Here is a 24,374-nt window from a genome sequence, read left to right as displayed (position 1 = left end):
GTATTCTCTTAGCAATACCCTGTCCCATTAATTTTAGACTCTTATTTTTCTGATAGGTTCTTTGGTAGCAGCTATTTTAGCTACGGACGATGACTCTGGTGTGAATGGAGAAATTACATACATTGTAAATGAAGACGATGAAGATGGCACATTTTTCCTGAATCCAGTTACCGGAGTCTTTAATTTGACTCGAATATTAGATTATGAAGCACAGCAATATTATATTCTCACTGTCCGAGCTGAAGATGGTGGGGGACAATTTACTACCATTAGGGTTTATTTCAATATACTAGATGTAAATGATAACCCACCCATTTTCAGCTTGGATTCATACAGCACATCTTTAATGGAGAATCTACCTCTAGGATCTACTGTTCTTGTGTTTAATGTTACTGACGCGGATGATGGTATGTACTTTATTTTATATGCTTAAACTTTATTAAAAAATATCGTCAGCTTCATTTCGTATTTCTTTACTGTGTGCAGCTGTCACAAAATTGCATTTTGTAAGTATAGGTCCAAAGTTGAGGAATAGATTATAATTTAACTATACAGGATGAAAAGATTAAGTATTTTGTTAGTTAATATCTTATTTATAACAGTTACACTGCATGCATTGTTATCATCTTATAAGCTTTTTAAACTTTATCTTTCTTTTTTTCTCCCTAACTGTATGACACTATTGCAGGTTAGCAATGTAGAAGTCATAAAACAGCTTTTTGGTAGGTTTATGTCAGATAAATAACTATTTGCTTACATATATTCTTTTAACATGAAAAGGATAAAATATGGATGCAAAAGGAAAACCAAAGTCTCAAAAAATACTTAGAATGCGTGATTAGTTTTATATTTCTTTTTTTTTTTTTTTTTGCGGTCTGCGGGCCTCTCACCACTGTGGCCTCTCCCGCTGTGGAGCGCAGGCTCAGCGGCCATGGCCCACGGGCCCAGCCGCTCCGCGGCATGTGGGATCTTCCCGGACCGGGGCACGAACCCGTGTCCCCTGCATCGGCAGGCGGACTCTCAACCACTGTGCCACCAGGGAAGCCCTAGTTTTATATTTCTGACTGAAAATTGCTCAGAGTATTTTAGCAAGCTTTCATGCTTTGTCTCAAAGGACAGTCTCAGATCTCTTTAATTTATGATATATAATCCGTTGAGATTTTACATTAAATCTAGACTTTACAATGTTTGATTTTTGCTTGATTTTTATTTATTTATTTGAAAAACTTTATTTTAAAATAGGACTCCCTTGGTCTTTCTTCTAAGACTAACTTGTATATACAAATACCAGATAATATAGGCTCAGAGATAACATTGTACAGATTATCAGCCTTTAACTAAACTGTTTGGAAAGTTAGTACCTTGTTTTCCCTTCCACTGGATGCAGCTAAATGTTCATTCAGTTGAGAAAACAAGGGACATTATTTTAAGAGGAAATGGGTCTCTAGCCCAAGGATATGCCTCGTGACATAGGCATATCAACCTTAATTTAGAATTTCCTGGTTCTTGCTGACTTAAATGATTTATGTAATCTCAGAGTACCATTCTATCTCAACATTCTGCTCTATACTTAGTTTCCTTTCAGGAGTGTCCAGAATTGCCACTTAGAAAGATATGAGAGGCAAAGAGCACAGTATTTTTAATTCATGAGAATGCTTTCTTTAGAATTCATTAAGTACATTTTGAAGTTTTCCCCTCTTATTTAAGCACAGTTAATATTGGACACATAAATATACCTAAAATAGAAGTGCCTGTAATGTTAGTTCTAGAAATTGCTAATAATATTAGTAACAATAACCGACAATTGTCAAATACAGGTTGTCCCTTTGTATCTGCAGGGGATTGGTTCCAGGACCCCTACTGGTACCAAGATCCAAGATGCTCAAATCCTTTATGTAAAGTGGTGTAGTATTTGCATATAATCTATGCACATCCTCCCATATAGATTACTAGATTAGTTATAATACCTAATACAATATAAATGCTATGTAAATAGTTGCCAGTGCATGGAAAATTCAAGTTTTTCTTTTTGGAAATGTTTGGAATCTTTCTTTCCCAAATATTTTTGATCCATGGTGGTTGAATCTGTGGATGGGGAACCAGCAAATGTGATGGGCCACCTGTCCTTAGTATGTACCCAGTCCTGGCCTAAGAACATTGCTCAGTCTATTTCATGCACATCAGCCCAGCTCTGTAATTGTCTACCATTAGGCTTTATACACAACTGAGGTTAATCTTTATTTTGGATGTTGATTTCTCTATTATTATTGATATAAACTTAATTAATTTACCTGATCTCTGGATATGAACTTTTTTTATTGGTTCCAACTTTTCTGTAGTGAAGAATTATCTGCCAGGTTTCACTGTGACTTATTTATTAGGTATTAGAGAGAGTCCATTGTATCATAGGATTGTGTGCAGCTCTAAAGTAAATTTCGTTTATCCTCACACCTTGATTGCAGGGAACTGGGAAAATAGCAAATAAGACACTTTTTTGTGTGTGAAAGCTGCTGGAATAATGCATGTAAGCATATGCAGAGAAATGTGTTAACCATTGACTTCAAGTTACTTTTTATGGATTTTTTTTTTGCCTTTAATTGTGTTAGGTAAAAGTTTCAAGCTACATTTTTCCATTGTTTTAGTTTAGAATACTTTTATCAGTGTAATTTCCTGTACTTTGACCTAAAATATAGGACACAGTTTCTAATCTCTCTGAATTACAGGGATCATGATAAGACTGTACAAGGGTAACCTTCTTTGTTTAAAACTGCCAACTCAGTTATACTAAATAGTTCTCAACATATTTCACAAACAATATTATTTGCTAATTAGACTTTTCTAATTAGCAAATTTATTAGCAAATTTGTTTTAATCTCTGATCAAGAGTTTTCAGATGAGAGAATATTGTCATCTTAAATGAAGACATTTTATATGGAAATAAGTTTAACATTTTCTGTTACTTATATCTAAATTCTCTAATTTTAACCTAAAATTTTAGATTACATACCATTTAATAAGAATAAAGCAAATATTTTACTGTGTTCACAAGATAAGTAACACATGTATTAATCTCAAGGCTTTCATGCATACAGTTAACAAAGTATTATATTGAGGCAAAGTATTATAAAATGGAAGTTTCATGGAAATATCCTGGCTTTGATAATTATTACATTATCCTAGAAATAAATTCATAAACTCTTCAAAATATTGGGGAGTTGTAGAGTCATAAAGCAATTGTAATTATTGCTGAATAAATTTACTGATATATGCTTGGTACACAATGCAGATCATTTGACCTGTAAATGGGTTTCATATTCCAGTGACCTGATGACCTTGTTGGAACTGCTTCATAAAAGTGAATGCTATTTGCAAGAGTTCCATGTGTTACAGCTGTATGATAAGTTGACAAATACTAGTTCATCATAGAAATAATTAGACAACATTTATGGATTGTGAATAAATATACACATTTCATAGTAGAGCTACATACCTATAGTTATATGCTATATTTCCTGGAACTAAATTATTCTTAAGATTGAAATAAAAATCAACCAAAAAAAAAAAAAAAAACCCTAACACAACCACACACACACAAAAAAGCTGCCAGAAAGAAAGAGTCATGTAAATAAACTGCTTTCAGAACATTGAACACAAATGGTTAGAAATATGAACTTTTCTAAGCTTAAAAATCTGGTGCTATGAAAGCCCACTAAATTCAAGTCCCAACACACATGAATAAATTATAGAATACTAAAATAATATATTTAGTGATTCATGATTGGGATATTTGATGCAAGGAGCAGAGAGAGAAGAATGGCCTGAGCTCTCAATTTTTCAGGATAGTACAAAGGTTCAGGGAGAATTTTGAGTTTCAATATGTCTACATGTATTTTTTAGATGTAGAGCACATGCCCAGAGTCACTTAGACTTGACAGGAATGAAAAGTCCTTTTCTTTACAGTAAAGTCCATATAGATGGCTTCCATGGCCTGTAATTGCAACCGTAAGGTCTCAGTTCCTGAGATGAGAGCTGTTTCTTAGATGCTGCTGCAATATTTTGTGCAAAACTAGTTGTATTTCTATGTTTATTTTTTCAAAGATAATGATTGTTATCGTCAGTTCATTGTTAACGTTACCACCTGATACATTTTTCATTATGAATTTGAATATAAAACCAAATTTTTCTTTTTTCATAATTCTAGCTAAAGCTTAATATTTATTACTTCCACCATCCACCTACTCCACTAAACGTTTTCCCTAAAAAGGAGGCTCTCCTGCTGTTTACAAGGCTATAAAATCTTGGTATCATGTTCTCTTTTTGCCTCTGCAAGTTAATTGTTTACTCCAGGAAGTAGCATGCACAGTGGACCAAGGGTGTTCAGATCCTTGATTTAATTACTTGCATTCCAGTTGATTTATGTAGAAATGTTAGGCCATCACTTTGTAGCCATCTGTAATTTTGTAAGTATTTTAAATTTCTTTTGATCTTGGGCATGAAAGGTTTTATATGCTTACAAAGAAGTATATCTCTGCTTGTTGGTATTATTTTTATCCAGATGTCATCATAACTTTTTTTCTCAATAATAATTGTGTATGAATTTGTGCCTCAAAGAATAGGAATTAAATATTTACTGATGGAGTTAGCCATAGGAAAGGCAAAAAATTTCCTTAGAGAGTAATTCTATTTAAAAATATATCAAATATATATATATATATAATATATATATATGGGTATATATATCTTTAAAATCAAATTGCTTTCTAAGTAATATATACATATATTGCACCAGTTGATGAAACTTTTTATCTTTGCATCAGTTGATAGAACTTTTCTTCCCCCAAACCTGTGGAATTTTAAGTCAAAGAGTTGAAGTAGGCTCTTGACCTTGTTCTATCCAGATCTTAAACTTCTCTTTATCTCCTGCTGGTGAATTGAGCTGTGGCCTCCGTTAGCTTTATTTATTCATATTTTTCCTGATCCTCAGACTCCTAAGTATTTGGAAGTTTATAACCTCTGCTTTGTTCTCTTGTGAATAGTCTTAAATAAACTACAAAGATTAAAAGCCACAACTCTTAAATGAGGAGAAAAATCCTACCTTTTCAAAGATCTACTCAATCCTTGTTTATCCTAGAAATTTTTGTGAATAAGCCAGTTCCCGAAAGTTATCTCCATAAATATTTTTCTCTGCATCAACATATTGACAAAAGACATTAGATAAGAGACTATTAAATCACAGGAAAATAATAATTCTAGCCTTTTTTTTTAAAATAGAGCAAGCAGACTTTACCTGGTAGAAAAAAAATCCTGTTACTCAACTAAACTTACCTTTATAAAGATTGTAATGAGTTTAAAGAAAAGGCAAAAGCAAACTCAAATATTCACAGAATCTTGAGAAAGAGTATTTTTCAAGAAATAAAAGAGGAAAAAGGTGATCCAATTGTTCTAGAAGACTTTTGGCAAAGAGTGGACATCTTTTCTGACACCTGAATAGTTAAAATTAACTTCAGAAATATAGGAGCCATTTGTAAGCAGTTTTTGTAACTCAACAGATTTTCCCTAGCAGAAGATCCCAGAGTACAGTATTTTTATTAAGGATGAGTTATCTAGATATACAATATGTTTCTTAGAAATTCTTATCCTATGGTTGCCCAACAGCTTTATGATAAAATATAAAAGTACACATGACATTGTGCACCAGTGAAGAAAATGCTATTCTGGGGCAGAAAATATGATTTTTCTTTCTGTTTGCACTGCTTATCTGTTGTTTACCTTTAAATTATCTACTAAACTAATAGGTTGATCCATTCTTCATATCATCTTTGTTAGAAGAATCTCTGCAATCATTTTATGAAATAAGGATTTATATATAATTTTTTTTTACTTTTATTTTATATGGGACTATAGTTGATTACCAGTGTTGTATTAGTTTCAGGTGTACAGCAAAGTGATTCAGTTATACATATACATGTATCTATTCATTTTCAAATTCTTTTCCCATTTAGGTTGTTACATAATATTAAGCAGAGTTCCCTGTGCTATACAGCAGGAAAAATAGATAAAATATTATCTAAAAATAGCCCCCAAATAGTGTGAACCTTTATATTTGGAGCCTTTTACTGCTAATATTTCTTTCAAAAATTACTTTTAAAACACGGTACATACACATAATAAAATTTGAAAGAGAATTATTTTCTCAAAGGCCATTAGCCAGATGCTTAATAGGAATTAAAAAGTATTTATTGGTTCTGACAAGAAATGTAAAAGTAGACTTAAAGCATCCATGACTAATGCCATACATCAGAAAATTTTATTACCCTTCTCTGAAAATTGGTGTCGGCCTCAATAAATTACTAAAGTGATAAATGTTTGGCTAGTAGTATAGTGTGGCACTGTTAATGTTGAACTCTCAGGAATTATGTGACAGAAATAAGTAAATGTATAGAAAAATATCCGCTCTCTGGAATATTGTTTTCCTCTTTATTTTTGTCATTTAGCATTTCAACACCATGGTAAATAGCCCGCAGTATATAGATCATTTGTTCACCAGATTGTAAACATCTTTTCAGATCAGACGTTGACAAGGAAAGGATTATGGGTTATGTATTACTTATAAAGAAAATTAACTGTGGCTAAATCATCTGTAAGGTGTGTTTGGAGGCATCATATATCAAATGTGCAGTTTCATATCATGAAAATTTTGGTGCAGTTTAGTTTGCAATCAGCACATATTTCAGAAAATTTAATTTTTCCCTTCCATTTCAGGCATCAACTCCCAGTTGGCTTACAGCATTGCTTCTGGTGATAGCCTTGGGCAGTTTACAGTTGACAAGCATGGGATACTGAAAGTCCAGAAAGCTTTGGATCGGGAAAGTCAGTCCTTCTACAATCTGGTCGTTCAAGTGCACGACCTGCCACAGCTTCCAGCCTCCAGATTCACAAGCACTGCTCAAGTCTCCATTATTTTGTTGGATGTAAATGATAACCCACCAACATTTCTTTCCCCTAAATTGACATACATTCCAGAAAACACACCTATTGATACCATTGTTTTCAAAGCGCAAGCAACTGACCCAGACAGCGGCCCAAATAGCTATATTGAGTACAACCTACTGAACCCTTCGGGAAACAAGTTCAGTATTGGGACCATTGATGGAGAAGTGAGGCTCACTGGAGAACTGGATCGAGAAGAGGTTTCTAATTATACTCTAACAGTGGTGGCTACAGACAAAGGTCAACCATCTCTCTCTTCATCTACAGAGGTTGTAGTTATGGTACTTGACATCAACGATAATAACCCTGTTTTTGCACAGGCCGTGTATAAAGTGGAGATTGATGAAAATACACTCACTGGAACGGATATAATACAAGTATCCGCAGCAGATGGAGATGAAGGTACAAATGGACAGGTCCGCTACGGCATTATTGATGGTAATGCCAATCAGGAATTTCGGATCGACTCAGTCACAGGTGCAATCACTGTGGCTAAGCCCTTGGATAGAGAGAAGACCCCTACTTACTTTTTAACTGTTCAGGCCACAGATCGGGGCAGCACCCCCAGAACTGATACCTCCACTGTCAGTGTTGTTCTACTGGATATTAATGATTTTGTTCCCATATTTGAGCTATCTCCATATTCTGTAAATGTCCCTGAGAATTTGGGGACACTACCCAGAACAATTCTTCAGGTCAGTATATTTAAATAAAACAAATATTGTGTTCATTATAAGACTCTCGTTTAATTAAAATGTACATGCTTCCCCCACTCTCTTTCTCTTTCTCATCCAAAAATGCTTACTTGCAGGTATAGCAAATCTTGAAAAGGACAGTTTTATGAAAATTATACCTAAGGACTTATTTATTTCCTTGTAGATTAAATATTGCATTTCAGTTATATTCTTTTGTGTTTACTCATGTTGCACATATTTATGCATTTGTGTATTTTTGAATTTTGTTTCACTATAACTAATATCTGCACATGGTAAGAAAATAAAATGATGTAAAAGTTTGAAAACTTACAAATGTTGTTCTCCCTTCCCTCTTTACAAATCCACTACTTGGATGAAACTACTGTTAAAATTTTTTGTGAAGCCTTCCAAAAATTCAATGTATGGCTTTTATGCCTAGTTTTGCACAAATAATGCATAGTACTCTGTACCATTTTAATTTTTTGCTTGAAACTTACAAACATGTCTTTGAAACCTTTTAATATTGGAACATATGGCTCTACCTCATTATTTTTAATGATACACTTTATTTCATAATATACATTTTGTTAGTTTTACTCGCATTCATGGTGTGTATTATGCTCTCCTATAGGTCGTGGCAAGAGATGACGATCAAGGTTCTAACAGCAAACTCTCGTATGTTCTATTTGGTGGTAATGAAGAGAGTGCTTTTACTCTCTCATCTAGTGGAGAGCTTCGAGTGACACAGAGTTTGGACCGTGAAACAAAGGAGCATTTTGTCTTGTTGATCACAGCTACAGATTCAGGTAAGTCTGTAATAATCTTGTTCAACTGTGAAGAATTTCTTCATAATATAAATAAATGGAAGTATTTTTGTCTACCATTAATTTAAATATTTGTTGAAATTTACTAATGCTTGGAACTCCAGTTGTATCTACATCATTTATAGAACATATATCACTTTATGAAATTTATATGTAAGTGGTAAGAGCTTAAGCACATTACAAGCAAAGCTCTATTCCTGTAAAGCAAAATGTGTCCTTGCCTGGAAGGATACCCCAGTACCTCTGGGGATGACTTGATGCTCTAACACTTGAGCTGCGGGGCATTGCAAATACTGGGTTGGCCAAAAAGTTCTTTTAGGTTTTTGCAGAACAAAACCCCAATGAACTTTTTGGCCAACCCAATACTTTAGCTTTGAAAACATCCAAATTGTTCTAACTGGTCATGGAGATAAGAGAGTGGGTCCAGAGTTTTACTTCATTAGTCCTTTAGGTTCTGCAAAATTGTAAGTAGCCATAATAAGCATTTGATGAAGCCTCACAGAGCTCCAAAGAGAGCAGTGAGAGCCCCGGGTTCTTACTGAGATAACAGTGGAATGGACTACCATGGAGAGAAAGAAAAGCAGCATACATTAGCTTTTAGTGTTTAAAAGCTTTTAGTGTTTAGTAGCATAAAATACAATCTATTCAAAAAAGGAACGTTACTGTTTACCACTACATTATTTTGCATATATTGACTCTATTCATAAGTGTTGATCACTTCTAATCAAAAACTGAGACAACTAAAAATTTGTTAAAGAACCATTATGGCTTGAAGAAAGTAGGTATTGCTTAAATATTTTTTGAATGAATGAATGAATGGATGGATGAATGAACCATTGATCTACAAAAGTATTGGGGAATTATGAAACATTGTCTTTATGTAACACTCATTTATAAAAATTGTCACAACTTAGTATTTTAAGTATTGAGGAATTTAGTAATGTTGACGTATTTTAAAATTTTGTTGAAATTGTTTTAAGCCAAGGCAGATTTGTTTGAACCTCAAAGGACTGACATTTTTTGTATATGTATATTCATGTAAATATGTGGCTCCTGCTATAGAAGAACAATTCTGAATGTTCAAATGAGCTGTTTTTACTGTGGCTGAAACGTTTTTGATGAATATAATATATCAATTTTTTTTATATATAACCAGTTTCGAAGTATACAATTTCATGTTACCACTTCTCATTAAAAAAGGAGATTTTAAGATTGAGTAATAATAAATTTATGTTAAGTATTCAAATGATAGTGCCATTGCTTATTAATCAAGGTGGCTCTGTCTATATATTATTTGCCGTTTGCTTTTGGAAGTGTAATCATCTGAGACTATTATTTTATGAAAGAAAGAACTATTCTCTGTATTTTTTAATGGTTGTGAATGACCATATTACATTTCATGCAAACTATAAAATCCCAGAGAATGATGAACAGAATGTAGCATGGTAACCACATAAAACTTAAACAAGTTGATCTGAAACATGTTTCATTATATGTGTAGGCAGTGCTTCTTGGTCAGTACGTAAGCATTTTCATGTGAAAAATGCAGCCACTGCCACATTGTTCAAATCAATCCAGTATTGATTCAAATCAATCCAAGAGTCACCTGGAGGGAAGAGAGGATGAAATGGAGTAGAAACTGGTAGAGGGTCAGATATTTAGAACCAAGGTTTTATTACGAAAACACCCCAGTCTCAGCTCTCCTCTCCAGTTCCTGGATGTGTGCAGTCAATTCTAGGCAAGCACAAAAACAGCCTTTGTGGAGGTCAAGTGGGGGAGGAGAAACCAGAACCAGGAATCTGGTCGCTAAGGCATCAGTCACTATAAAACTTGCTGCACAAGATGGTGTGTCACAAGTAGGTCATCCCAGGATGAGGAGCAGATTGTGATTGTGAGAATGCAGTGCAGGGCAGGGCACAACCCACAGAAGTTCTCCATCAGAGGATTTGTACTTTGGAATATTCTAAAGTCAAAAGCCATGGTAGAGAAGGAATGTAATCATCTAGACAAGAGTGCCTGTTTTCAATCAAATCATTCTGAGAATTTAAAAATCTTTTTGTGTGCCTACAAAGCCAAGGGGGGATATTGTGAAGGGGAAGGGAATGCTTGTTTTTTTGACATTTGGCAATCTGAGTCATGCAGTCAGGTTTTACAGATATTAACCCATTTCTACACATTACTTTTCTTTATTATCTCAAAGACTTTGGCGCTTTTATTTCCACCTTACTTACAGTAAGCCCCACCTCACAGTGGTTAAATAACTTGCCCAGGATTACACCTCCAAGAAGTAGAAGAGCAGGATTCAGACCCTGACATATCTGACTTCCAAGTTTAGTGTATATGAAGGCTTTAGTGTGGAGGTAAAGTAAATTTTGAAAAATCTATTCATTTTCAAAATTATTTTATTTGCAAAGTAAACCCAATACTATTCTATATAATATAATATAATGATAAAAGCTTTGAATATGAATTGATCTTGATTTGAATTCTGGTTCTGTCATAATTTTCTCCATGATTCAGGCAAAAAGTATCATCTCTGTCAATCTCAGTATCCTTCTCAGTAACATGGGGATAATAGTAATTACAAAATATTTTATTACAAGGTTTAATTGATACAACATATGTTAAATTGCTAAATATGCCTACCACATCACATATATAATGATTTAAAAAAAATTGTGATCCATGCACTTTAAACATCTTAAAATTCTTAGAAATATTTGCCCTGTTCTTTACTACATAAGTATCTTATTAGAAAATATAATTGAATTGCTTTTAAAAAGCATTTTTAAACATTGCAGTTCATATTTTTACATTTTATACATTACTACATTAAAATTTTTTATTGAGGTATCAGATTTTTTTTCAAACTTCCAAAGAATGTATTTCATAGTAAGTGAATGCTTAACCATTTAAAAACTGTAGTTCAGCCAAATTATGGTTAAGGAAGCCTTTGTGGGCTAGCCAGCAAGCTTAACCACCACTTGTAATGCTGTTTCTCCATCAATATGACAGCACAAAAGGGACATTTCATTAGGAAAAATAGAAAGAATGAAAGAAAAAGAAAGAAGGAAGGGAGGGAGGGAGGAAGAAAGAGAAAGAAAACTTGAAATGATAGAGTTAAATATTCTCTTCTAATACTCATGGGTGAGTCAGCCTGTTGGGAGGAACTTTCGCAAGTAGGAGGTTCGATAGAGCCTTGGTCTAAGTGAGCAGACTGCACAAGAACCAAGTCCTGGTTCCAGGGAGCTGAACTGTGTGCATTCCTGATGCCATCGGTCTCGATCCTGGGGAAAATTGGGGATCTAGAATTCTTAATATAAGGACAAATAATGCAAGTGCAACTCTAATTTCTATGAAGGACTGTTGCCATTAAATGAAACATGTGAAGACCAAGTGTTTATATATTCTACCCAACATTGAGATAGGAGAGTTAGAGTTATAGAGAGTGAAAATTCATATCATCGGTAAAATGAAAGTATCTGGAAGTTTGTCATTCAGGCCTTTAAATATGGTGCTTAGGAGCGTGGTGGGAGACATAAATGAGATTCAGGGACACTGGTGCCTTGGTCACAGTATTTTGGCAGTCTTGGAAATTAGAGAATTGCTTGAATTTTGCCCCAAAGCACAGATTTTTATGAGTGCTTTTTGGGGGGCTGCCTTGAAATGGACTGGTGTTTATGAGGCCACAGGAGTATAAGTATTCAGTTAGGTGTCTGAAGGTCATTTCATACAGATCACATGTAAAGCAATCAGAAATTGTGCAGTAAGTTGACTAGATGCTTTTAAGATTATTAAAACTCATACGTGACCATAATTTTTTAGTCAATTCCTTTGTATACTTTTGGTATCATCGATATCCAGTTGTATGGAAGAATGCGAGAGTTTCAGATATCGGGCTTCAGAATCTGCAGTTTAATCCTATACTCCAGGAATGAAGTCTCTAACACAGGATTTAGAATACTTATTCCCTGCCATGATTTAAAAGTCAAATTGGTAGATGACATGAGAAAGTTCAGAAAAATATGGCAGCTTTTAGGTCCCAGATGCGATGTTATTCTCAAATTTGCAGTGTTCTAAGAACAAGGGAAATATCAGTGTTCTAAAGAAGGAAGAAATTTGACAGTTTTATCCCTTAGCTCACAAATCACTTTTGCTTTGCTCTTTTAAAATTCTTACCTGATGGCGGCCCAAAGATGGGTCAGCTTCGGCAATATGGCAGCGATTGAAGCCGCAGCTTACTTTTATCAGCAGATCTCTAAATCTTTGAATATTTTTGGAGAAAATACTAACATTCCACTATCATCGTATTTTTATTTACTGACTGCATGGCTATAGAGTAGGACATCTGGAAACTCTCTGACTACTCCTGTCTCCTGCTTAAAATGAGCTGCAACCACACTATCCTATGTGTGTGGGACCGACTGTTACAATGTTAAGTAACGATACTAGGACAGAGTATAATGATTCTACCTCATTACTTTTCCTATAGGATTTACTTACTAAAGATTAACTTAATGACTATAACTCAAAGGTGATAGTTTGTTTAACTGGTGTAATGAAAAGTATGGGTATTCTGCCTTCAGTCTGTATTACTCATTGTTACTTCTTCTAGAAATGTGTACCAAGTAGAAACTCCTAGGAGGTTGAGGCTTCACCTAGGTGTAGTCATGCAGGACCTGCAGAGAACCCAGCTCTCCGTGGTTCCTTCTAAGTGGGGAGCTGGCCCTAAAGCAGTTAATGTCCTTAACATGGTTTGGCATTCTGTTCCCAAGGACCCTTCCCTACAAAAGTTTTCCTTACCATTTTCTTGTAAGTGCAATAAATAAAAGAATATGTTTTAAATATAGTAAGTAGCAGGGAATTATCAGGGAACCCAGAGCAGTATACTTTCAAAAATCAATCCTAAGAATTAATTACAAAATGGAAGTATATCCTAAAGGTAAATACATAACTTTATAATTAAAAAGAGGCTCAAATCCCACCTCTGCCACTTTCTAGGTACATGACCTTGAAGAAGTTACCATTGTGTTCATATCTATAGAATGGAAACAGTAGTTCCTATGTGAAAAACATATTGGCAGGAATAAATATGGAAATGACTTATTTTAGCTATTAATATTAGTCAACATACTTTCTGGACATCTCAAGCTTAGTAAGGCCAAGTAAAATTTTTCGACTTCTGTCCACACTAATCTCCATAAATTGTTCTCTGTCCCTGATTTCACAGTTGCTAAAGATAAACCTTGTTATCACTCTTCATTCCTCTTTCTCTGTACTCCGCATTCAACAGGTCCATTGACAAGTAGACTCTGCCTCAAAAAATGTCCTGAATTTATCCACTTTTCTTCATTTCCGCTACCACCACTTTAGTCTAAGCCAGGGCTAATGTGAGAGCTTCCTAATTGCATTTCTTCCCACAGTACCTTCTCCAACAAGCAACTAATGAACCTTAAAACCATAACTTAAATCGTCATGCCCTGTCGCTTACTTAGACGCAAGAGGGAAGAGATATGGGAACATATGTATATGTATAACTGATTCACTTTGTTGTAAAGCAGAAACTAACACACCATTGTAAAACAATTATACTCCAATAAAGATGTTAAAAAAAAACACAAAACCTTCAGTGATTTCCAAGAAGAAAAACTATATTTCTTACCATTGACCACATGGCATTAAATGACCTGACCTCTGTCCACCTATCTGACTCCTTCTGTCACCAACCCCTGGCTGCCTTTATCATGTGCCACCATTGGCCATTGTCACCTCCCGACTCTGTGTTCAGTATCTTCATGTTGGTTTGGCTGAAATTGGCCAATGCAGGAGTATTTACACCACAGAAGTCAGCAAACTTACAAATCAGGTGACTTGCTTCTGGAGAGCAGTTGCTAGACATTTGTTGCAAATGGCCAGTGCCAGTTAACCTGGCCCCTTTATAAATGCTAACCTTTTCCTGACCTTGGCCCTTTGCATTTGCACTTGTTTTCCATTCATGTCTTGGTCATTTTGTCATTACCTCTAGGTAAAATGTCAACTTCTCAGAGAGGACTTATCTGACTACCAACCTAGGGTCCCACTTCCCATCTCTCCAGTGTCTCTATCACTTTAGCTTGTTGTGATTTCTTCTTAACCCTAGTTGCTATCTAAAATTATATGTTCATATAGAATATAATGGATCTGCGTATGTATAGTTTGTTTACCCCATCAATAGCTGCCATCCTTCCAGTAGCATGTAAGCTTCCTAAGTCTTGTTCAAAACTGAATTCCCAGAAACACTCCGAACAGAACCTGTCACATAGCACTTGCTTGATAGCATTTATTGAATGAATGAATGACTTAATGTGTGAAAAGTGATGATAATTAGTTATCAATTAATCACCATCCTGTTATTTTAATATGTAACTATTATTTCATATTCATTTACCATACTTATATTTATTTTGTTATTGTGTATTTAATCGCTTGCAGATTTTTCAAAGGAACTACCAAAAGGAAAAGTGCCAATATTGTTTAACTCACGGCTGAAATTCCAGAAGTTTTTGCTACATGGGTTGTGGTCATTCAAATTGACCCCTGCTTTGAAAAGCAGTGCAAGTGTTTTAAGGCTGTGTAGTGTTTAGTGTGATGTGATAAATTGCAGTCATATGTAAGGACCCACTGAAGCATTTTATGGCTTTAATTCACTTTCAAATGCTTAAAATACTGCTTGAGCTATATTCTCATGACTCTCCCCTGAACCTTCTGGCTCTTATTCAATTCTGTTATCTTGTAGATGTTTCTAGGTAGGTCTTATCTCTACTTTGTGCTGTGCTGCCTACCATTTCTTAATCTGGTTCACTAACTCAAAATCTGCATAAACAGACACTGTGCTTTTGAAGCGTTTCAGCATTTGGCGATTCTCTTATATCTGGGCTTCCCAAAGCAAAAAGCAAAAAAGTGTGAGCCTTCCATATCTCCTAAATACCCAACACCTTTTTTTTTTTTTTTTTTTTCGGTACGCGGACCTCTCACTGTTGTGGCCTCTCCCGTTGTGGAGCACAGGCTCCGGGCCATGACTCACCGGCGTAGCCGCTCCGCGGCATGTGGGATCTTCCCGGACCGGGGCACGAACCCGTGTCCCCTGCATCGGCAGGCGGACTCTCAACCACTGCGCCACCAGGGAAGCCCCCACCCAACACCTTTTTAGCTACAATAAAATATATCCTATATGTGGTATTTGGCTTCACATAGCTTGATACTAAAGGCCTATGATTCTTCACATTAATGTAATATGAAAACTTTTGCTTGATTTGAGTTTTGTTATGAAGATTTTGGTATTTAGACAAGCTATTCTAACAGATATGTATCTATATATGTAATTTTCCAGGTCTCTTAGAATTTTTTTTAACCTTTGATGATCTTCTGCCCTCACCAATAAATTCAGGGTCTGTGAGCCATTAAAATTTGCTAGTACTCTTGCAAGGAACTGAATTATATACAAGAAAGCAGTAAAACAAAATGATGTGACAATAAGGGGTTATTGCGTTTGTAACACAGTGTGTAATATGGAAGGATTTTAAAATAGAACTAGAAATGAAAAAATTCTAAGCTAGAAAAATCTGACTTAAAATGATAATTTCATAGCCAGTAGACTTCTTGGAGATGAGCCAGTCCATTTCCTTTATTTTTGAGAAACAGAACTGAGGGCTGCGATAATTTGGCCGTTTGCCAGAGCTTTGCACACCCAGAGGGTGGCAGTGTCAGGAGCAACATCCAGGACTTCTGCCTTTCCACCGAGTTCTTGCTCACTTATACTGTATCCAAAAAATCAGGATCTTATGACTGTCTGCAAAACGTAGATTTCCAAAACCATGATTTTAAGAAAGCTTTTCTTCTTTGCATCTTCTATGCTATTCCTTGTACTCTAATGGACAAAACGTTCTACGGTTATTTTTCTTTTTCCAAGTACATAAATAAATGTTTCACAATATTTTAAGTGAAGTCAAATCAATTGGAATCAGTAATTTCAATAGTGATTGTTTGAAAATGAGCTTCAGTTTAGGCACTGTTCAAATTAAATTGCTAAGTAGGAGAAGATATAAAAAATTCATTAGACTTTACAGGTCGAAGATGATAATATTGCCAAATATCCCTGCCAGTTGTCATTTTGTATGTATTAAAACGAAGCTATGATGGTAATTTAATAGACCTTATGAGTGAATTATGATTAGAGTCAGTGAGACTCATATGCTTCTATGGGCTGTATTGATGTGTAAAAAGCATCTTGACAATGTTTTGTCAGAAAATATTTATGGAGCAGTCTCTCCCAGGTATTCTTCTAGGAACTGCAGATACAGTGGTGGAAAACATGACAGTCTCTGTCTTCACAGAAGTTACATTCTAGTCAGAAATATAGACAAAATATAATATGTAGGCCTACAGTTATATGAGATGCTATGAAGTTAAATGAAGCAGGTTAAGTGGCTAGCAAAATAGGAATTGGAGGTATTATTTTTGATAGCACAGTCAGGACAGTGAAAGGTGAAGAACTGGGTAAACTTGTAGATGAAACAGCCCGGAGGCAGAGATCAAGTTGGCTATATCTAAAGAAGAGCTAGAGGGTGTAGATGGCTGCACCAGAGTAAAAGAGAGGAAGAGTCTTGGAAGATGAGGTAGGCAGAGGCTGGATCATCTAAACTTTTTAGGCCAGGGTAAGGAGCTTTAATTTTATTCAAAGAGTGAGGCCAAGTCTCATTAAAGCTTTGGACAGGGGAGTGACAGGGGATTTTGGAGAGATCTGGCTTTGTGGAGAAGAGATCTGGTTTTGTGGCAGTGGTGAAGACAGCAGTGAGAATAGAGATGGTGATTTAAAGGCCATGACAGCAAATCCCTGAGAGTGTTTGAAATTAGAGACAGTGTGGAGGTGGTGTGAATGAGCTAATATTTTATCCATGTTGAAGGTTGAGCCAATAGGACTTGATGATGGAACTGGAGGTACAGGACATTAGGAAAAGAGACAAATCCATCATGAGTCCTAGAAAATTGGCCAGAGAAATTTGGGGATGTTAAAACAAAAGTTTTTTTTTTTTTTCCTCCGTGCCACGTGGCGTGTGGGATCTTAGTTCCCTGGCAGCCAGGGATGGGACCCACGTCCCCTGCATTGGAAACACAGAGTCTTAACCACTGGGCGACCAGGGAAGTCCCACAAAAGTTTTTTAGGGTGGATTATCCTTAATTATTTTTTGGATATATTGTATTTTAGACATTATGAGATCTCCAGTGGAGATGTCAGGTAGATAGATATAAAAGCTTAGTTCCCAGAAAAGATGTTTGAGTAGAGATACAACTTGGGCAGTCAAACTTTAGAGGATATTCATCCTGTGCATGCTGAGTGCTTGTATATACCAGAGTTTTTATTATAGTATCTCATTTAATCTCATAACTGCCTTGTAAATTGGATTCCAATTTTAGGGATTAAAAGTAAAACAAAAACAAAACTGAGAAGGTTTGCAACTTGATTTAGGTCTGCAGCTGTTAATCAGTGGAAATAGGATTTGAAGCCACTAAACCTGATCAAGGAGACCATTTTTAAACCATTACTCAGTTTCCCACAGATTAGCTCATCTACCATATTATGTTTTATGTAAAACATGTTTAAAGAGTTTATTCTCTTTGGGTTAAATATTATTTTTATATTAAAAAGAGCACTGGTTTTTGCACCAAAGGAAAAAAAAAGGAAAGAAAGAAATTTTGGCTCTCTGCCATTAAGACAGCAAGTAAAATAAGAATATTCATGAATTCAAAATCAAAGGATTGCTGTTCTCATCAGATCAGGAAATGCATATCCAAGGGTTTTATAGAGTGCAAATCAAATGTTAAATATTATACTAAGAATATACAATATGTACAATATACACATACATGCACATACAATAAGTCAATTGGGCTGTATGTGTATTTGCATTTAATTTGGGGGTGGGAGATTAATCTGTGTACCAATTAAATACATTACCTTTATTTATCTGTTCTCAGTCTAATATACTAAAGGAATATAGAGATATTCTGGCTATAGATTTGGCCAAAAAGTCTGGTAATGCACTGTCTATGTGTTAGCATAATTAATAGGTCTGAGGGGAAAAGTTCAGTTATTAACATTCCTAATTAAAGGCATTTATCATCTGACTGAAAGAGGGAATAAACTTCATTCTTATGCAGGGATTGGAAATTACTTTTTGATGGAGGGGATACATGATGCTTTTGCAAAAGTTAATCCTAAAATCTAAAAGGGCTAATCACTATGCTTTATTTTCTTGGTGAGGATATGATGACATTTAAATTAATACTATCTGTCACATTGTTCAGCTGAGAGGGTCACAGCATTGCAAATGTCTCTATAATCAAAAGAGAGGTCATAAATGTGGCATATCATATTTTAGATCTGAAGAGAGTTGTTTTTTAACTGTTCCAGGAAAATTGCATTTGTCAGTGTTATTTGTGGGAAGATGTTGAAGAAGAGCTTGCCTTGTCTGTTATGAAGAACATTTTTAATAATGAAAATTGCTTGAGAACTTTCCATAAGGCACCAATGATTTCATAAATCAGATTGTGCTAGGGTAATCTTCAATTACCAGAAATCACTTGCATTTCACTTAATTATATATTTAAGTTGAAGGAAGTTTTGGTTATTTCCATTGGAGTATTTGTCTTAGATGAGAATTTTGTTTCCAAGGTTGATAACTGGTTATTGTTTTACTTCCTCTTATTTCTAGTAAATTTTTGTATAAAATCTGTTAGCAACTAAGTATTATAAATCATTTATTTAAATAACTTACTTTAAATCAGCTACTCTTTAGTAGGAACAGTTCTTCCTACATAGAATTTCATTTGTATATTCATAAGATAAAAATACAAAAAGAAAGATGATCTAACTTCCAAAACTCCACTAAATAAGATCTAGAATTGCCATCATGTTGCATAGAATTAAAATTTGATAATTTCAGTCTACTTTTCATTTACTCAATTTAAGCAATAAATCTGAGTAGACAAAGGAAACCCAAGTTTGAAATGGAAACAAACAATTTGAAATATTAAAGAGAATGTTTATATTACCTAAAGGATAAATATTAAATATAATACAAAATAATGTCAGTTTATTATGAGGAAATTTTTTCTTTTCAAAAATCTTCTAAATTTTATCTTGTTAAAACTTGATCTTATTTTGTGGCCTATTTTGATAATTATTCCATAATATATTAATTTGATATTTTCAGTAGGCAAGTAGGCAGGAAGCAGGTTGTATTTCAAATTTGGTGGTAGCCTCTCGTATTTCAGAGTTTCAACGTGTGTTGAGAGGTTGTCTTTTAAAATATTCTCCAAAAAGTAACTCCTCATGACATGCTTTGTGTGGGGGATATAATATTTAGTTTCCATTACATTTTATTACTTTATAAACTCTTTTTATAAATAGATCTTTATTGGAGTATAATTGCTTCACAATACTGTGTTAGTTTCTGTTGTACAACAAAGTGAATCAGCCATATGCATACATATATCCCCATAGCCTCTCCCTCTAGAGCCTCCCTCCCACACTCCCTATCCCACCCCTCTAGGTGGTCACAAAGCACCGAGCTGATCCCCCTGTGCTATGCTGCTGTTTCCCACTAGCTATCTATTTTACATTCGGTAGTGTATATATGTCAATGCTACTATCACTTCGCCCCAGCTTTCCCCTCCCACCCCATATCCTCAAGTCCATTCTCTACATCTGAGGCTTTATTCCTGCCCTGCCATTAGGTTCATCAGTAGCATTTTTTTTTTGATTCCATATATATGTGTTAGCATACGATATTTGTTTTTCTCGTTCTGACTTACTTCACTCTGTATGACAGACTCTAGGTCCATCCACCTCACTCCAAATAACTCAATTTTGTTTCTTTTTATGGCTGAGTAATATTCCATTGTATATATGTGCCACATCTTCTTCTCCATTCAGCTGTCGATGGACATTTAGGTTGGTTCCATGTCCTGGCTATTGTAAATAGTGCTGCAATGGACATTGTGGTACATGGCTCTTTTAGGATTATGGTTTTCTCAGGGTATAGGCCCAAATTTATATATTCATATAACATAAAATTTACCTTTTTTACCATTTTTCAATGTACAGTTCGGTGGCATTAAGTACATTTATATTGTGGGCCACTTTTCAGTCTCATTTTCATAACATCACTAAGTTCTTTCTTTAGTTTTACTTGTCGCCTCTATTTAGTATAGGAATTTATATTAAGGAAATACAGTGTTTTTGATAAAGATTACTGAGAAATGATTAAAAATAAAATGTTACCTAATGTGTATATACCTAATTTATATAAACGTATTTATAAAACTAATTAGCAGTAATATATTATAAAATGAAATTTTTAAGATAAAAGCTGATGGTCATATTTAAAATGTTATATACTTACTTGCTTCAAGTATTTTCTGGATTTAAATCTAACCACATAATTTAATGTTAATATTGAATGGCTTTCAATACATTTTCAGGGAACGGCTTACTTACTGTGAGAAATATGCATTTACTGCATGGGTAAAAAAAGAAGCTAATACTTTATTACAACAAACAAGCACCCAGTCGGGACCCTTTCACCAAATGTTTGATGTCAAGAACAAATCGGCTTTGTTGCAAAGCAACAGATTTCAGTTAAGCAAAAATACTATTTCGGCTGAATAGTCGTTCAAGTTTCAAGAAAGTATGTTTAATTTATAGGGTCTAACAAAAAATGTAAAATGTCTGCAGTTTGAACTTTAATTAGATGGTTAGGCTCATTCATTACACTTATTAAAGATGTATTTTCTGATAGAGAATTTGCCTGAAACATTTTCTTTTTAAAATCTTTTTTTTTAACATCTTTATTGGAGTAAAATTGCTTTACAATGGTGTGTTAGTTTCTGCTTTATAACAAAGTGAATCAGCTATACATATAGATATACCCCATATCTCCTCCCTCTTGCGTCTCCTTGCCACCCTCCCTATCCCACCCCTCTAGGTGGTCACAAAGCACCGAGCTAATATCCCTGTGATATGCGGCAGCTTCCGACTAGCTATCTATTTTACATTTGGTAGTATATATAAGTCCATGCCACTCTCTCACTTCGTCCCAACTTACCCTCCCCACCCCGTATCCTCAACTCCATTCTCTACATCTGTGGCTTTATTCCTGTCCTGCTCCTAAGTTCTTCAGAACCATCTTTCTTTCTTTCTTTTTTTTTGATGCCATATATATGTGTTACCATACGGTATTTGTCTTTCTCTTTCTGACTTACTTCACTCTGTATGACAGACTCTAGGTCCATCCACCTCACTACAAATAAATCAATTTCATTTCTTTTTATGGCTGAGTAATATTCCATTGTATATATGTGCCACATCTTCTTTATCCATTCATCTGTTGATGGACACTTAGGTTGCTTCCATGTCCTGGATATTGTAAATAGAGCTGCAATGAACATTGTGGTACATGACTCTTTTTGAATTATGGTTTCCTCCGGGTATATGCCCAGTAGTTGGATTGCTGGGTCGTATGGTAGTTCGATTTTTAGTTTTTTAAGGAACCTCCATACTGTTCTCCATAGTGGCTATAACAATTTACATACCCACCAACAGTGCAAGAAGTTTCCCTTTTCTCCACATCCTCTCCAGCATTTATTGTTTCTAGATTTTTTGATGATGGCCATTCTGACCAGTGTGAGGTGACACCACATTGTGGTTTTGATTTGCATTTCTCTAATGATTAGTGATGTTGAGCATCCTTTCATGTGTTTGTTGGCTATCTGTATATCTTTTATGGAGAAATGTCTATTTAGGTCTTCTGTGCATTTTTGGATTGCGTTGTTTGTTTTTTTGATATTGAGCTGCATGAGCTGCTTGTGAATTTTGAAGAATAATCCTTTGTCACTTGCTTCATTTGCAAAACTTTCTCCCATTCTGAGGGTTGTTTTTTTGTCTTGTTTATGGTTTCCTTTGCTGTGAAAAAGGTTTTAAGTTTCATTAGTGCCCATTTGTTTGTTTTTGTTTTTATTTCCATTTCTCCAGGAGGTGAGTCAAAAAGGATCTTGCTGTGATTTATGTCAAAGAGTGTTCTGCCTATGTTTTCCCTCTAAGAGTTTTACAGTGTCTGGCCTTACATTTAGGTCTTTAATCCATTTTGAGTTTATTTTTGTATATGGTGTTAGGGAGTGTTCTAATTTCATTCTTTTACATGCAGCTGTCCAGTTTTCCCAGCACCACTTATTGAATAGGCTGTCTTTTCTCCATGGTATATTCTTGCCTCCTTTATCAAAAATAAGCTGACCATATGTGCGTGGGCTTACTCTGGGCTTTCTATCCTGTTCCATTGATCTATATTTCTGTTTTTGTACTGTTTTGACAGTACCTTACTGCCTTGATTACTGTAGCTTTGTAGTATAGTCTGAAGTAAGGGAGCCTGATTCCTCCTGCTCCGTTTTTCTTTCTCAAGATTGCTTTGGCTGTTCGGGGTCTTTTTTGTTTCCATACAAGTTATGAAACTTTTTGTTCTAGTTTTGTGAAAAATGCCTTTGGTAGTTTGATAAGGATTGCACTGAATCTGTAGATTGCTTTGGGTAGTACAGTCATTTTCACAATGTTGATTCTTCCAATCCAAGAACATGGTATATCTATCCATCTCTTTGTATCATCTTTAATTTCTTTCATCAGTGTCTTATAGTTTTCTGCATACAGCTCTTTTGTCTCCTTAGGTAGGTTTATTCCTAGATAATTTATTCTTTTTGTTTCAATGCTAAATGGAAGTGTTTCCTTAATTTCTCTTTCACATTGTTCATCATTAATGTATAGGAAAGCAAGAGATTTGTGTGCATTAATTTTGTATCCTGCTACTTTACGAAATTCGTTGATTAGTTCTAGTAGTTTTCTGGTAGCATATTTAGGATTCTCTATGTATAGTATCATGTAATCTGCAAACAGTGACAGCTTTACTTCTTCTTCTCTGATTTGGATTCCTTTTTTTTTTCTTTTTTCTCTGATTGCTGTGGGTAAAACTTCCAAAGCTATGTTGAATAATAGTGGTGAGACTGGACAACCTTGTCTTGTTCCTGATGTTAGTGGAAATGGTTTCATTTTGTTCACCATTGAGAATGATGTTGACCTGGTTTTGTCATATATGACCTTTATTATGTTGAGGTAAGTTCCCTCTATGTCTACTTTCTGGAGAGTTTTTATCATAAATGGGTGTTGAATTTTTTCAAAACCTTTTTCTGCATCTATTGAGACGATCATATGGTTTTTATCCTTTAATTTGTTAATATGGTTTCTCACACTGATTGATTTGCATATATTGAAGAATTGTTGCATTCCTGGGATAAATCCCACTTGATCATGGTGTATGATCCATATAATGTGCTGTTGGATTCCGTTTGCTAGTATTTTGTTGAGGATTTTTGCATCTATGTTCATCAATGATATTGGCCTGTAGTTTTCTTTCTTTGTGACATCTTTGTCTGGTTTTGGTATGAGGTTGATTGTGGCCTCATAGAATGAGTTTGGGAGTGTTCCTCCCTCTGCTATATTTTGGAAGAGTTTGAGAAGGAGAGGTATTAGCTCTTCTCTAAATGTTTGATAGAATTTGCCTGTGAAGCCATCTGGTCCTGAGCTTTTGTTTGTTGAAAGATTTTTAATCACAGTCTCAATTTCAGTGCTTGTGATTCATCTGTTTACATTTTCTATTTCTTCCTGGTTCAGTCTCAGAAGGTTGTGCTTTTCTAAGAATTTGTCCATTTCTTCCAGGTTTTCCAATTTTTTGGCATATAGTTGCTTGTAGTAATCTCTCATGATCATTTGTATTTCTGTAGT

General features: G+C 34.9%; 1 protein-coding gene across 1 annotated transcript in view; it reads left to right on the top strand.

Moving 5' to 3' along the window:
- FAT4 (FAT atypical cadherin 4) overlaps positions 1-24,374 on the top strand; it is a 173,355-nt gene that overhangs the window by 87,840 nt on the left and 61,141 nt on the right. Inside the window, exons 4-6 of the mRNA XM_067735120.1 lie at positions 57-407; positions 6,763-7,685; positions 8,317-8,491. Of these exons, the coding sequence (XP_067591221.1) occupies positions 57-407; positions 6,763-7,685; positions 8,317-8,491 (1,449 nt within the window). The remainder of the gene's footprint in view (positions 1-56; positions 408-6,762; positions 7,686-8,316; positions 8,492-24,374) is intronic.

The sequence above is a fragment of the Pseudorca crassidens genome, chromosome 4 (genome assembly GCF_039906515.1).
Source record: "Pseudorca crassidens isolate mPseCra1 chromosome 4, mPseCra1.hap1, whole genome shotgun sequence".
NCBI classification, from domain to species: domain Eukaryota; kingdom Metazoa; phylum Chordata; class Mammalia; order Artiodactyla; family Delphinidae; genus Pseudorca; species Pseudorca crassidens.
This window is presented reverse-complemented; position numbering and strand designations above follow the sequence as displayed.